Raw genomic sequence first — 14,899 nt, forward strand, 5'->3', positions numbered from 1 at the left:
TTTCTCTATCAATAAACCTGCCGAGATAACAGAAAAATAGTCAACGACAGTGTACGGATATAGTCGTCCCTTCACAAATCTGAACCAGTATTCTACTTTTATCTTCTTCTTTTTTGGGATAAATACCAAGATCATCATACCACTGCCCCGAGCTCCTTCCCCCCCCCCCCCCACCCAAAAAAAAAAAAATACCCCACCCGCAACAGAAAGCCATTTCTCAGTGTCTACTAGCAAAAGTAGTGCGCCTATTAAAGTGAGAATCTTACTCTATATAGGCCATTGGTGCAGCATCACCTACTCGAATTCGAGTTCGGAGCATTCTCGTGTATCCACCAGCTCTATCTCTGTAATATATAAGTTTCAAGATATTTAGAACCATATTTCTATTTTAAAAAATAGAGAAATTTAATGGTTTGAAGTTCACTTGTATCGGTAAGCCAATTCAGTAAATAGCTTATGAATGACATCATCCCCACGCACAAAGGCAGCTGCCTGTCTTGCAGCAGATAGACTTCCCTGCAATAGTTCAAAAAGTGTGCCCAGGTACAAACAGAGTTAAAGATAAAACCTGAAAACAGGACCATCACTCAGAAAACAAAGGAGAGAAAACAGAAAAACTCAAATTGCAGAGATAACTTTAGATGCCACCTCAAATCTCATTTTTGGGTTTTCCAGATGAGAAACGCACAAAGGTCACATTCCATTTTTAGTATTCATTGAAGTGAGATTTGAAACAAGAAATATGCGAAAAAGTGATATTAGCCTCAGGAGTATTTTCACCTTATTTTCTAACCCAATTCGCAAAAGAAACCAACAAGACCAAGGTCAACCAGCTTAAGCTCCAATCATTAACAGCCAACACTACCTCTACAATCGAGAAACTAATCAAAATTTCAAAAAGAGGCTACAATGCTTCACCCATTTCTTTAAATGTCAATCCTGTGATAACACACTCTTAAATCAAACCCAAATAAAGAAACTTTCCTGCCATCTCATTTTTAATCAAGGTGAACACACTATGCTCTTTCTGTACACAAATTGCTCTTATTAGCAACACCATCTCCTTTGATTGACCACTTTTCAGCTTGAACCCATTTCAGAGTGGCATTTTGGATCCGAACTCCCTAGTATTGGGATAAGTTCTCTATCTTCCTCATTAATTCTTCTGTCCTTCCATTTTCTCTACATGGACAAAAATCTCATTATCGTTCCTCAATAACGCGAAAGAGACGAGGAATCAGATCCGAGACTGTATGCAAGAAAAGCCAAAAATAGACACTATCCCCCACTTTTTCATGAGAATGAACACCACCTCTTCACATAAAAGCTTCCTGTGAAATCACTGGTAATCTGCATCTTATATTAATTGGTTAAGACAACATCATAACACCATTTGAGCAATCCCCCATAACTTAAGTTGTCATGTGTCCTGATTCAAACTGAATCTTCTGGAGAAACACTGAAGCATTTGGGTAGAAAACAAAACTTTCTTCTATGGAAATCCCAACCTTAAAGCAGAACTCTGCATCACTGATCCTACATGACTCGAAACACTGCCACCATCTTTGACTGAGACTTTTCAACAGATCAGTAGGAGTACGTCCACATCCAAAAAGCCTCTGCAGATACACACACACACAAAAACACATACACACACATATCCAACCTGTTTGAATAGTCCCATGCACCAACGATCGAAGGGAATTCCCATTAAGCTAATTAAAGATACCCTATTCTCCTTTTTTCAATCCTGCCCACTGTGTGCTAAAGGAACATCAGTCAAGCAGCAAAAGAAGACACTCTCAACCACCAACTTTATTCCTTTAAAACTCCTTCAGCTTCTACCTTGGAGGGAAATCTGAAAAACAACAAGGCATCACCTTAATTAGACACCTTCGGTCAGGTCAGCTTCTTCAAGACCTCGCCACCAATCTGCGATCAAATTTATTGACGCTGCCCATTCATGGAATTGGCGGACCAAGCAAGGGTCTGAAAATGCAAGCTATCTTTCTGCATCATCCCTTGACACTATAAACAAGCTTTGATCACCTACCACATATCGTCGCACACACCTTGCAGGTATAGAGATGGCTACCTTGCTACCTCACCAAGAACCTCTTCATTAACGAAAAGAAATCAAACCAACTTACTACTCTTTTTTCCATAACCTAGGCTTAAATAATACAGTAAACCGGCTCTACTCTAACTTCCTAGGAGTGACTAGGACTACCCAGTTTCTGACGGAAAAGAAGGGTCACTATCTCTGCACAGAACAGACTCAAAAAGTGCTTTTTTCAAAGTTGAAGTGTTTGGTCAAGCTTTTAGAAGAAAAATATGTGCTTTTGAGTAGAAGCAGAAGCAGTTTTAGAAAAAAGTAGCTTCTCCCCAGAAACACTTTTTTGAGTACTTTTGAGAAAAATACACTTAGAAGCACTTTTTAAAAGCTTGGCCAAACACTAATTGCTGCATAGAACTGCTTTTCAAATTAATTAGCCAAACACAGACTGCTTTTCACCAAAAGTACTTTTGAAAAAAGAACTTTCGAAAAAAAGCACTTCTCAAAATAAGCTGATTTTTCCAGCTTGGCCAAACAAGCTATAAAACTAGCAGTGATGCTTGACTATTAATTTGATAGAACAAATGAAATCTTTATGGAAATTATGTAAGAGTGGATAGCTGTGATGCAATTTTAGATTAAGAATTCAGCAAATAAACCATGTATAGAACATTACTGACTGCAAATAAACCATGTACACAACATTATATTTTACTTTTTAATATAAAGTCGTGGTATGCATTTCAAGGGAATGAGACTAAAATGATAGATTAACATTTTCACACACCACAAAACCTAAGAAATTTCATTTATAAGAAAAAACAGCTTCAAAATTTCAATTTTCCATCCATATTTCTACCTCCTTTCCAAGCTGAACCATATTGTCGGCCAACCTTCGGACTTCCTTTGCCTGCATTCATATAGAAAAGACAGACGGGATTAATCATCCCAAATACACATTAAATCTAGTAGCTTGTCAAATTGAACTTTTAAAAGCTTTAAAATGTTTTTCTTACTTATTAGAAAAAGGTAATGTTTAAATGCTTGTCAAATAAACCAAGATATACTTCAAGTTTCAAGGATGTATCACATTTCAGAAGAACTTACCTTATTTCCAGAGCTAGCTCATTATAGGTAAAATATGTGTTTCATGGCCTATGAGCTCCCTCTTAAAGAGAGCAGCACTAAACACTAAATATTCTTTTAAACTGTAGTTCTGTCAATTCTTTTGTCTGCATAACTACGGTTGTTGTTATAGTTATTATTTGCGCCTTTATTCATTAAAGCTTGCATTTAACTTACGCTTTGCACTTTAATCCCCAGACCTTATCACTTTTTTCCAGATTTTCATTTTTGATAACACTGGGGCACGATGTTAATAAGAATATAAAGAACAAAAGACTAAACGAGGAGTTACAACAATTCCTCTTGAGATCATTTAATGTTATACGAAAAAGCAAGCCTTCACCATTTTATTTGAAGTGCATACACAATCCAACGAAAAACATAAGGCCCCAAGTAGTCAGTAGAGTTCCGTTTCCTATAGTTGACTCCATATTCTAAGCATGCAAAAGTTGGCACCATATCTTTGTCCTAGAACTCTATCAACCCATTCAAACCAAATACAACACAAAGTTACAACCATAAAACATATGCACAAACATTACCTTCTATAGTTTTATCAGACCCACAAAGATAGAAAGAACTCACTCAAACTACGACACAAACTTCTCTCATCATTACAAATAGCCACTCCAATGCACTAGCAGAAGGGCAATCCACATCAAATATGGATGGGACTCCTGCTTTGTATGCACATATATACCAATCTTATATAGAAGCAAGTGACAGGCGTGAAGTCTATGATGAACTAAAATTACGGTAAATCTTTTTTTTTCAAAAGGAACCCTCACTTTCCAGAAAAAGATAACAGACAAAACCAGTTGGAATCATGAACTTAATAAGGCATCCAAAGGGTACGAGATGTAGACTGCATAAGATTACCAATCAAATTGAAAAGGGGCAACTCGATCCTCACATCATTGAGATTCTGTGAAAGTAAGTCCTTTTTTGAGTTACAAAATGATAAGAGTGGAATGCCTGTGAATAAGGTAACACAGCATCGGCAAATATCAGATAAAGGAATACTGCCTATGAGATCCTCCCTAAACCAAATACGCCCATAATCACCAAGGACAATGGGGAAGTGAAGTAATCTATTCCTATATCTTGCATCCCAACCATTATAATGAAGAAAGGCCATCCTCGCTAAGGCTGTATTGTGGGCCGGTCTGGGCCCGGGACCGGCCCAGGACTGCGGTCCAAACGGGCCTAACGGGCCGGTTCAACACAAATAGCCCGTGAGCCCGGGACTGTTAAGCCCGAGACCGGCAGGCGGGCCTGGGCCGGTTCAACCGGGCCCAACGGGCCCCCACTTTTTTAATTTTTTTTTTTAAATGTCCAACGGCTAGATTTTAAAATCTGACCGTTGGGCTTCAAAATTGGTCCGTTATGCACTTTAAAAAATAACCATTTGGCCCCCAAACTTTGCTTTAACCCCAAACTTTTTATAATTACACCTTTTCCCAATTCTCAACTATAAATACCCCCCACTCTTTCATTTTTACTCACAAATTCATCAATCTCTCTCCAATTTTTTCTTCTATAATTGCTTACTTTATTATTGCAATTTCGTGAAAAATTGTGAAGTTGGTGAATTGAAGTATTCAAGTCTTCAACGATATTCAATTTTCAAGAAGTTGTTCGTCAATTCGGTAAACTTGTTCCAACTCTTAAGTTTTAATATTATAGTTTTGTTAGTTTTATTTAGTATAATTATAATTAATATGGCATTTTCTTTGAAAAATATTTTTGGTGGTAAGGGTAAGGGAAAATCTAAAATTGGTGAATCTAGTAGCCAATCTACTACTCTTCTCCCGGCTCCCCGACCTAGACCTGTTACCCGTCCTCCTCCACCTATTATTCTTGATAGTGATAACCCTTGTTTTCAATTTTCCGATAGTCAATTTTGCCAGGATGTTGCACCGGGTCAACAATTAAATGAAGAAGTTATGAATGCTCTTTATCCTAATGAAACTATCTTTAAAAATGATGAGGAAAGTGATGATTTAGATGAAACGCAACCGGATTTAGATGATACACCTACTAGTCCTGTTAATAACCCAACTGATGCCCCGCCTGACCCTCCTGTAGTAACCCCTACTTTTAATAGACAACCTTATAAACGGCCCGAAACATCTCTTGTTTGGCATTTTTTTTACTCAACTAAGAGAACAAAATAAGGCTAAGTGTAAAACTTGTGGGTCTCAACTAGTTCATAAATTTACTGGAGACCGTAGCGGTATGGGTAGTTTGACTAGACACATATTGAAACACCATAGAGATAAAGCTAGATTTTTACAAATGAAAGCTGCGCAAGAGGGGACAAGTGTAGATAGTACGGTTAACCCTAGTACAGGTTCAAATCTAGTTCAACCGGGAATTAACACTGTTATCGGTGGCATTTTATATTATGATCCAAATAAAGATCATGAAGAATTGGCAAAAATGGTTACTGTTATGTGCTTACCCTATAGTTTTCCTTCTAACCCTCATTTTGTGTATTATATTAGAAGAGTTTTTAATCCTACTTATAAAGGATGGTCTCACGCAACCGTAAAGAGCGATATTTATAAATATAAACATGAATATGAACAATATTTGCGCTATTTATTTACTCATATAGATTGTCGCATTGCTATTACTACTGATATTGGTAGAAGTGGTAATGACTGTGATTATCTAACTGTTACAAGTCATTGGATAGATGAGGAGTGGATAATGCAAAAGCGCATTATTGCTTATAGAATAATTAATTCACGCCACACAGGTAAGTTTATTGCTAACACAGTTGCAGATATTTGTAGATATTTTTGCATTAGAGATAAAATTATGTCGGTTTCAATGGATAATGCTTCTAGTAACACTAATGCTATAGGCTTGCTTACAACTACACTAAATCCTGCATTTAGTAATATTTTTCATGTTAGATGTATTTGTCATATTTACCATTTAATCGTCGGTGCTGGTATGAAAGTTTTAAATGTAGAAATTGAAAAGGTTAAAATGGCTCTTAATTGGCTTTTTTATTCAAACCGTAGAAGTAGACTTAGAGACTATTTTAAAAAATGTGATGAATTTGGCCTTAGAGAAAGAAAGGTTCCTAAACCTTGTCCGACTAGATGGAATTACATGTATGAAAGTTTAGTTGTTGCATATGAATATAGGAACCCAATAAGCGCAACGTATAATGCTCGTGTAGGTGATGGTGATGATGATGATTATGGGCACCTTACAAATCAAGATTGGAGTAATGTTAAAATGCTTGTAGACTTTTTAGAACAATTTCATATTGCTACAAATGAATTATCTGGCCAATATTATCCTACTATTTCTAAATGTTTAGTTTATATTGCAGCACTTGTAGATTTATTTACTCAATTTTCAGAGGGTAGAGTAATTTATCAAGAAGCTATTAATTCTATGAAAGCTAAGTTTAAAAAATATTTTTTTCCCTATCCCCCCTATTTTTGGTGTTGCTGCATTGTTAAATCCTACAATGAAATTAGGAGGTCCTCACTTTTGGTATTCAAAAATTTATAACGCTTTATCACTTTCAGCTGAGGAATTTGCTACACTTGGAGATGCAAAAGCCTCAATTAAAATAAATGCTCAAACTATTTATAATGCTTATCAACTTGCCTTAGATCAAGCTAGACCAAATGTTCCAACTCCTACTTCGTCTAGTTCGCAAGCATCTACAAGAATTGCGGGCCTAAAAGCCCTTAGTTCTTGGACGGAGTTCAGGGGTTCTCAAGGTGATAATTTTGGTGATAGTTCACAACTAAATGAGCTTCAAGTTTATTTGTCGCAAGGACTTGAATCAGAGAATCCCGACGGCTCCTTCGATGTTTTGGAATGGTGGAAGGACAAACAAAAACACTATCCGGTTCTTTCAAGGATGGCTCGAGATATTTTAAGTGTTCAAGCTTCAAAAGTGGCATCGGAGAGCGCATTCAGTCAAGCGAGACTTCAAATCGGTGATCATAAAGCGTCTATGAGGGAGAGCTTGGAAAAATCAGTACTCTTCAGAGATTGGATCCGTTCGGAAAGAAGAAATTTTGGACTTGAAGAATCACAACCGGAGATAGATGAAGCTTATGAAGAAATGCTAGCGGAACTTGCGCAGGATGCTGCTTCGCCCGGAAGCGGTGATGAACAAGCTTCTTTTCCACCACCACCAACGGAAATTCCTCCGGACCTTGAAGGATTTATGAGATTTGTTAGAGATAATACATAGACTAACATGTAACTTGTATTTTGGCACATCTTCCTTAGTTTTTTTCCTTTTAATGGTGGTATTAGTACCTTGTTGTGCTCATTCCATTGGGGGAAGGAAGACTAAGAAAGATATTACCATTCTTTGTTAATGTCGTAATAGTAAAATATATAAGACATTCCCTTGAATATTTCTTTGCAATTTATTTTGTGTTTAAATTTGAAATTTGATATAGTATATATATTATATATCTAATACATACTATATATACTATATAAATTTATATAGCTATATATAAGCAATTTATAATAGTATATACATATATAGTTTACAAGAAAGTGCCTTAGATAAAAAAAAATAGCCTATATATATGTGTGTGTGTGTATGTATATATATATATTACATAAGACAATATATAATTATATATACACATAATACACCCTTATATATACATACTATACATACTATATATACTATATATATTTATATAGCTATATATAAGCAATTTATACTAGTATATACATATATAGTTTACAAGAAAGTGCCTTAGATAAAAAAAAATTAAAAAAAATAGCCCGAAACGAAAAAAGTCCGTTAGGCCCGGGGGCCCGGCCCATTTAGCCCGGGACCATGTGGGCTTAGGACCACCGTGGGCCGGTTCCACACATTGGGACCGTTTGGCCCGGGACCGCCTCAGCCCGGCCCGCCTCAAGCCCAGGCCCGTTTGGCCCGGTCCCCGACCACAATACAGCCTTAATCCTCACTTGTGATCACAACACAAAGAGATTTTGATAATAGAAAAGGCTTATAGACACCAAGATCCCAAATCCCAACTTAATAAATGGTCTCTCCATGTGTTATGAATCCCTTTACAAAGAAAATCATGCATCAGATGCTCAATTTTCTCAACCACCCATTTAGGAAGAACCAAATACAATTAGTAAAGACAACAGTAGAAATGCATGACACAACTCTAGTTATAAAACCCCCTGAAGAGAATAAAGACCATTTTCAACTATCAAGCCTTTAAAAGATACCTTTCACCGTGGGATACCAAAGGTTATACAACAAGGGTTAGTGGACTTCCCCACAAAGACCATCTGAAAGAATGGAAAAGACCAACTCAAGATAGAGAGCCCAGCCATTGAACTAAGTCTTTTGATTTTGTAGTTACTCATATGATCCATGGCTGACACTCTCATCCATAATAAATTTCAACAGAGAGCCAATTTCTAACACACTAAGAAGGTTTAAAGGGTAAAAAAAAGTGTAACTCTTCAAACAGAGATGGCCATTATCTACTTCAAATGATAAAACATTAAGATCATGACTACCTAGACCAGTATTTGGCCACTGCACTGTTCATAGCTAGTAATAAGATAGACTAATACTCTCCCCCCTCTAACAACCCCATTATCCATCACAATTCTGGTTGTTGGTATATACAATTTTCATCATCCAATTGGTGCTACCTAACGCAGAAGGGGAAACTTTGGCCAAGTGGGCAGTCTAGCAAAATGAAAAAAGGGAACTGATTAGTCTTTCGAGTGGCGTAATGCACATGGTACACCATTAGTTTTTTATCAGACATTTTTTTAAGTTAACCAATTAATCAAAGAATAACAAATACTAAGATCTTAGCAAAAATACGGACAAAGCTACACTTTTGGCCAAGTGGGTAGCTGAAAAAACACTAAAATAAAAAGCTTCTATTACCTTAGCAACGGTAGTTTCAATTCGCTCGTGCTTTACTAATTGCGACACCATTGTCCTACAACAAACCCATTTGCAATTAGACAAAATTCTTCAATGAAATTCTTCAACAAACACAAAGAGTACACAGGCAAGTAATTATGAGAACACAGAGGAACCTGAGCATGGACATACGATGTCCGGTTGGACGATTCAATTTCCTGAATTTGGTCATTATTGCTCTTGCTCACCGGAGAAATGAGAAAGAGAAGAAGGGAAAATATGGAGAGGGAAACGCAGATAGTGTTAAAACCCTGATTTTAGAGGTTTTAGTGAGGATCCAAAACCCGGTCCATTTACAGCTCATTCATTAGTGAAAGCCCAAGCCGGATTTGGACCTTTTTGGTCTATTATTGGAGAGGCAAGTGCACAGATAGCCGATTCTCGACCCCTATTTTAAGAGTCCGGAACCTAAATATTATATTTTTGGACTCAAAATACATAAATAGATGGGGAAAAAAATTAATGACCAAAATATATAAAACTCAATTTTAAAACGCGTTTTACTTTAACGTCGACAGTTTTATATAGAACGTGGTTTGAAACCACGTTTGCCTCCTCAAAATTATTACCACCATTTTCTGTGGTCCTTTCTTAAAGGGTCCCATTTCCTTCTTCCAATAAACCCTTTTCTCACTACTAAGGTAAATGTGAAAGCAGCAGGAATTGTGATAGAGGAAAAAATTATTCAAAATGACATATATTTACATTAAATTATAAGAGTATCAAATGATTATGCTTCCGTTTGGACATATTTTTGCAAAAAGAATTTTGAAAAAGTTATCTGTTCAAGAAATTTGATTAGTTTTGAAAAAAAAAATTGAAAAAGACATTTCCAGTTCCTAAAAATTATTTGGGCCCTTTTTCGGATGAATGTTTTTCAATAAAATACGTGTTAAAAAACTTCAACTTCCAAAAATATTGTATAATAATTAAATATTTTTATCTTTTATAATAATTCTACTTTAAACTCTCTATATTAATGATATAATTTTATTGATTGAAATATCATGATACATGTACAATCAAAAATTTCAAAAGCCATTTTTTAGAAGCCCTTTTCTCACTACTTTTGTTATTCATGATATTGGTTAGATGAAATGAAATTATATTAGTGTGGTGGGATGACACTTTCATCAGTCAATTTTTGGGTATAAGTATTGAAATTAATAATAAGTTGCTGCAGTATTTGATTTAAAAAGTGTTGATAAGCTCTTTTTCTGTTAAAATGACTTAAAATAACCTTAGAACTGTTTACACTTATAAGGGCGTAATTTCTTCAAAATTTTAGATTCCAGATCGATTCAAATATAAAATATTCTATTTGTTATTTTATTTTAAATACAATTGTGCTTAGATAAGATAATTTTTATGATAAATATAATTTATTTTATGATAAGCATATAATCATAAGTTATAATACTTAATAAATTGACAAAAGTTTCTCAGTAAAAAATAAACCTAAATAGGACAAAATATTTGAAGAGAAACAAACACTGTCTTCATCACCACAACACTTAGAAAGCAATACACCTAAAATTTAATATGTCTTCATTTATTACATATAGTTCAAAGATTAATACACAATCACATAGATATAACTATGCAAAGGAATAGAGAATTTGCTTACTTAAATAGTCAATGAAAATTGCAGACTTGAAGAGGTAGGGGAGGGGGGAAGAGGGGTTTAGGTTGAATACTTGAGGCAGTGAGTATGATGTAAGAGTTTTGTTCTAAAAATAAATATTTTAAGGATAAAATAGTAAAAAAAATTGTCAAATTTAAAGTGCTTATAAGCTAAAAATTCATAAGTTGGGGGTGACCAGCTTATGGTTTTTAGCTTATTTTTAACTTATAAACACTTGACTAATAAGCACTTTTAATTTTACCAAACACGTAAATAAGCCGAAAAGTGCTTATAAGCTAGTTTGACTAGCTTATAAGCTTAGCCAAACACCCTCCAAATATTAATCCTAATATTTAATGTTCTACAATGCATTATTCTTTTGGAGATAAAATAGTCGTATTAAAATTGATAGTATTCAATATTTAGTTTCCAATTATTTGATGTTAAAGAGTCTCCCACTATGGTAGTTTGTAATAAAAAAGCCAATGAAGATTCTTTTTTTGCTGTAAGTTTATTTTTTCTTCCATTGTTTTTGTCATCTCTATAAGCCACGTTTTACATAATGTTCAAACCTTTTTGGCAGAAATTAACTAAGATAATAGATGTGGTTGGAAAACGTGGATTCAAATCAAGTTTTATATAAAACGCAGTTTTGAATCACGTTTTACCTTAATATCCCAAACGGACGTTAAGGTAAAACGTGGTTCAAAGCTACATTTTATATATTTTGGTCATTAAGTTTTTTTCCCACTTATTTATGTATTTTGAGTCCAAAAATATAACATTTAGGTTCTGGACACCCTATTTTAAGGCATAGCCGAAATTTATAAGTTTCTGTAAGTTTAACCATTTCAGAATCAATTTCAAATATATGCGACAAAAGTTGCAAAAATTCGTGTTTGAATTTATAAGTTATATTTGAACTTTGGCATATTTCTTGTGAACTTTGTAGATATTTCTGTCAGAATTTCAGCATACATGACTAAAGTTTGGTTTGGCCGCATTTATGCCTAACTGTTGCCTAAAGTTTGAGATGGAAGATCTAGTAATTTCGATCTTTTTAGGTCCTTTGGACATGTCTGAAATTAACCTTGCCAAATACTAACTTCAGAAATATATTACTGAAGTTTGTCGTTAAAATATTTCCAAATATCGATAATAATAAACTCATCTCTTTACCATTCTCTTTTTTTTTGGTGCGAAAGATAAATTGCATTAAACATAAATAAAGGTATTATTTAACTATTACAAGGACAAATACTATCGATTCTAACATTGTTATCCATCATAGTGTCCCTATTGGGAGCAGTTTCATAAGTGGTGTCACTATTTTTAGCAATAAGCCTATAACAATCAAAAAAAATTTGTGGAGCCAAGGGAGTTCGAACCCAAGACCTCTCACATCAAATTTGAAGGTATCAACCACTAGATTATTAAGCTATTTTTGATGCAAGTGGTGTCACTTTTAATGATTTTATTTTGTATTTCTGTTTTATTTATTATTTTTATATACATATGTAGTATAATTTTTCGACGAAGCAGTATCCCGTGATACCGCTCGGGTCCACGTAAATTCGCTCCTGATTGGGAGCATGTAGTTGTTGTCCATGGGCATTTGTTAGAAAAGTGTTGCGATGCATGTCCTCCTCTTGTTGCTGGTGTGTGCATGTTGTCTTCCTAAGACGAATTGCCCCTGCCTGATCCCTTTGCAAAAAGATTCTGACAAAATCCGGAGGCTCTTCAAAAATGGATGTAGTTGTAGTAGAGTTCATGTTGCACCCTGCCTTTGCTAAACCATCAGCCACCTCATTCCCCTCCTTGTAGGTATGTGCAATAGTAGCACTATGCAGTTGGTCCAGGAGGTACCTGCAATCGTAGAGTATATTAGTCTAAAGGATGTAGTCTTTTTCTAATATTGTAAGTACCTCTAATGCATCGATATTTATTTCCACTGGAACCAAATGGTAAGTGTTTGCCAATTCCAGTCCATAGAATAGAGCCTTTAGTTCTGCATGGACGATGGTGGCATTGTCCAAGTTGCCTGCAAAACCTATAACCCAATTTCCATTTGAGTCGCGTATGGTTCCTCATATTCCTGCTTTTTGAGTTAACATTGATACAGCCCTATCCGTATTTAATTTGTAGTAGTTTGGTTTAAGGGGATATCCATTTAATAGGTTGCATTATGGTGACTTTTGGTGTTGCTACCTTTGCAGCTAAATAGGTGAATTCCAGTGCACGATTAGTAATTTGTTTTAAAAATAGGTGATGTGGTATATTATTGAAATTGTGATTGTTACGACTAAGCCAAATGTCCCACAAAGTGTATGAGATGAAAATTTTGCTATTTATACGGTAATGCATGTTGTTGTACTTTGTATTAATGAGTTTTATTAACCAGGCTGATGGTTGAGAGTATTGATTTATGTTATTGATAAATTTTAGTATTCTTAATGCATTCCATATATATTTTATATTAGTACAATCCAGAAATATATGTTAATAGTTTCCGGAGCTGCGTGACAAATTTGGCATTGGTTGTCTAGTGTGATACCTATATGATGTAGGTATTTTTTTGTTGACAACCTGTTATGCATTATGAGCCATAAGAATGTTTTTATCTTCGGAGGTATTTGAAGCTTCCAAATCCAATTATAAGTGGTTGGGGGTTGCTGCAAATTTAAGTCCTGTTGGAGCAATTGTGAATACATTGATTGGACAGTAAATTTACCATTGTTGGATAGTCCCCACGAGATGGTGTCCACTTTATTTGTGTAAATGGGCATATTAATCCTATTGAATTTGGTTTTAAAAGAGTTTGTAACGTTAAAAGATATTTCTGCCCAATTCCAAGTATTATGATGTCTGTAAGTGTTAATAATCCTTGTACTATGTTCCAAAGGTATAGGGCCATGAAGTAAGGATCTTATTGTGGTGTTAGGAGCAATCCATGGCTCCGTCCAGAAATTTATTTTTGAATTTTTGCCTACTTGCCATTGAATGCCAATTTGGTATTTTTCCCAACCTAACATAATATTTTTCCAAATATGTGATGAATTTTGTAGGGTACGTTTGTTTTTATATTTATGAATAAGAGTGACTACCCATAATTGATTAGGAGAGTGGAATAGGCGCCATGATAATCCTGCCAATAGTGCCTCATTTTTTAATTGAAGCCTTTGTATAGCTAGACCTCCTACATTTTTGGGCATGGTAACTTTTTTCCAATTTACCAAGTGAATCTTTCTTTTTTCGTGGAGTAGTTCCCCATAGAAAATTGTGCATGTATTATTACATTTTGTGAATAATATGTTTAGGAATTGCAATATATTGCATTATGTGATTTGCTAAACTGGATAGTGTTGATTTAATTAGGGTAATTCTCCCTGGGAGTGATAGGAAGTTAGCTTTCCATCCTGCCAGTCTAGCCTTGAAGTTATCTAATAAAAATTGGAAGTCTGATTTATGAGGTTTATTATGAAACATTGGGAAACCTAAATATTTTCCAAATTGTTGCCCTTCATGCATACTAAAGCTGGATAGGATATTAGTTTTTGCTTGAGTGGCACAGTTAGTTGAGAAAAAATTTTTGGACGTGTTGAAGTTTATAGTTTGTCTAGATAGGTTAGTAAATGTGTTAAGGGTATCAATGATTGTGTTGCAACTAGTATCAGTTACCTTAAGGATAATGTCATTTGCAAAAAAGAGATGCGATAGTTGGGGTCCATTTTGTGAAATTTGTATGGGTTTCCATAATAGGTAATCTACTGATTGAAATATATTCCTTGATAGGCGTTCTAAGCACATTATAAATGTATAAGGAGATAAACGATCTCCTTGACGTATTCCCCTAGTTGGCTGAAAAAAATTAGTACGTGATCCATTTATCAATATGGAAATGGAAGATGTTGTAATGCAAGACATGATGAGTGATATGAGATTGTGCGGTAAGTTAAAATAGTGGAGTGTATTGTGTATGAATGACATTCAAGTTTATCAAAAGCCTTTTCCAAGTCTAATTTCAGCAACATGTGGCATGTTCGCCCTTTTTTCATATTTTTTAGGTGTTGAAGTATTTCCTGTACCATGATAGCTTTATCTAAGGCTCTGTTTCCCTATTGGAAAC

The 14,899-nt window shown here is 35.0% G+C and overlaps 1 protein-coding gene across 1 annotated transcript in view; it reads right to left on the reverse strand.

The window, feature by feature from the left end:
• LOC104217990 (uncharacterized) overlaps positions 1 to 9,515 on the reverse strand; it is a 9,973-nt gene extending 458 nt beyond the window's left edge. Inside the window, exons 1-6 of the mRNA XM_070153216.1 lie at positions 9,266 to 9,515; positions 9,111 to 9,165; positions 2,916 to 2,966; positions 425 to 516; positions 267 to 344; positions 1 to 17 (exon numbers count right to left, since the gene is read on the reverse strand). The exon at positions 1 to 17 is cut by the window's left edge and continues 458 nt beyond it. Of these exons, the coding sequence (XP_070009317.1) occupies positions 1 to 17; positions 267 to 344; positions 425 to 516; positions 2,916 to 2,966; positions 9,111 to 9,165; positions 9,266 to 9,321 (349 nt within the window). The 5' untranslated portion in view covers positions 9,322 to 9,515. The remainder of the gene's footprint in view (positions 18 to 266; positions 345 to 424; positions 517 to 2,915; positions 2,967 to 9,110; positions 9,166 to 9,265) is intronic.
• Between the last annotated feature and the right edge of the window lie 5,384 nt (positions 9,516 to 14,899).

Source organism: Nicotiana sylvestris, chromosome 8 (assembly GCF_000393655.2).
Source record: "Nicotiana sylvestris chromosome 8, ASM39365v2, whole genome shotgun sequence".
Classification (NCBI taxonomy): domain Eukaryota; kingdom Viridiplantae; phylum Streptophyta; class Magnoliopsida; order Solanales; family Solanaceae; genus Nicotiana; species Nicotiana sylvestris.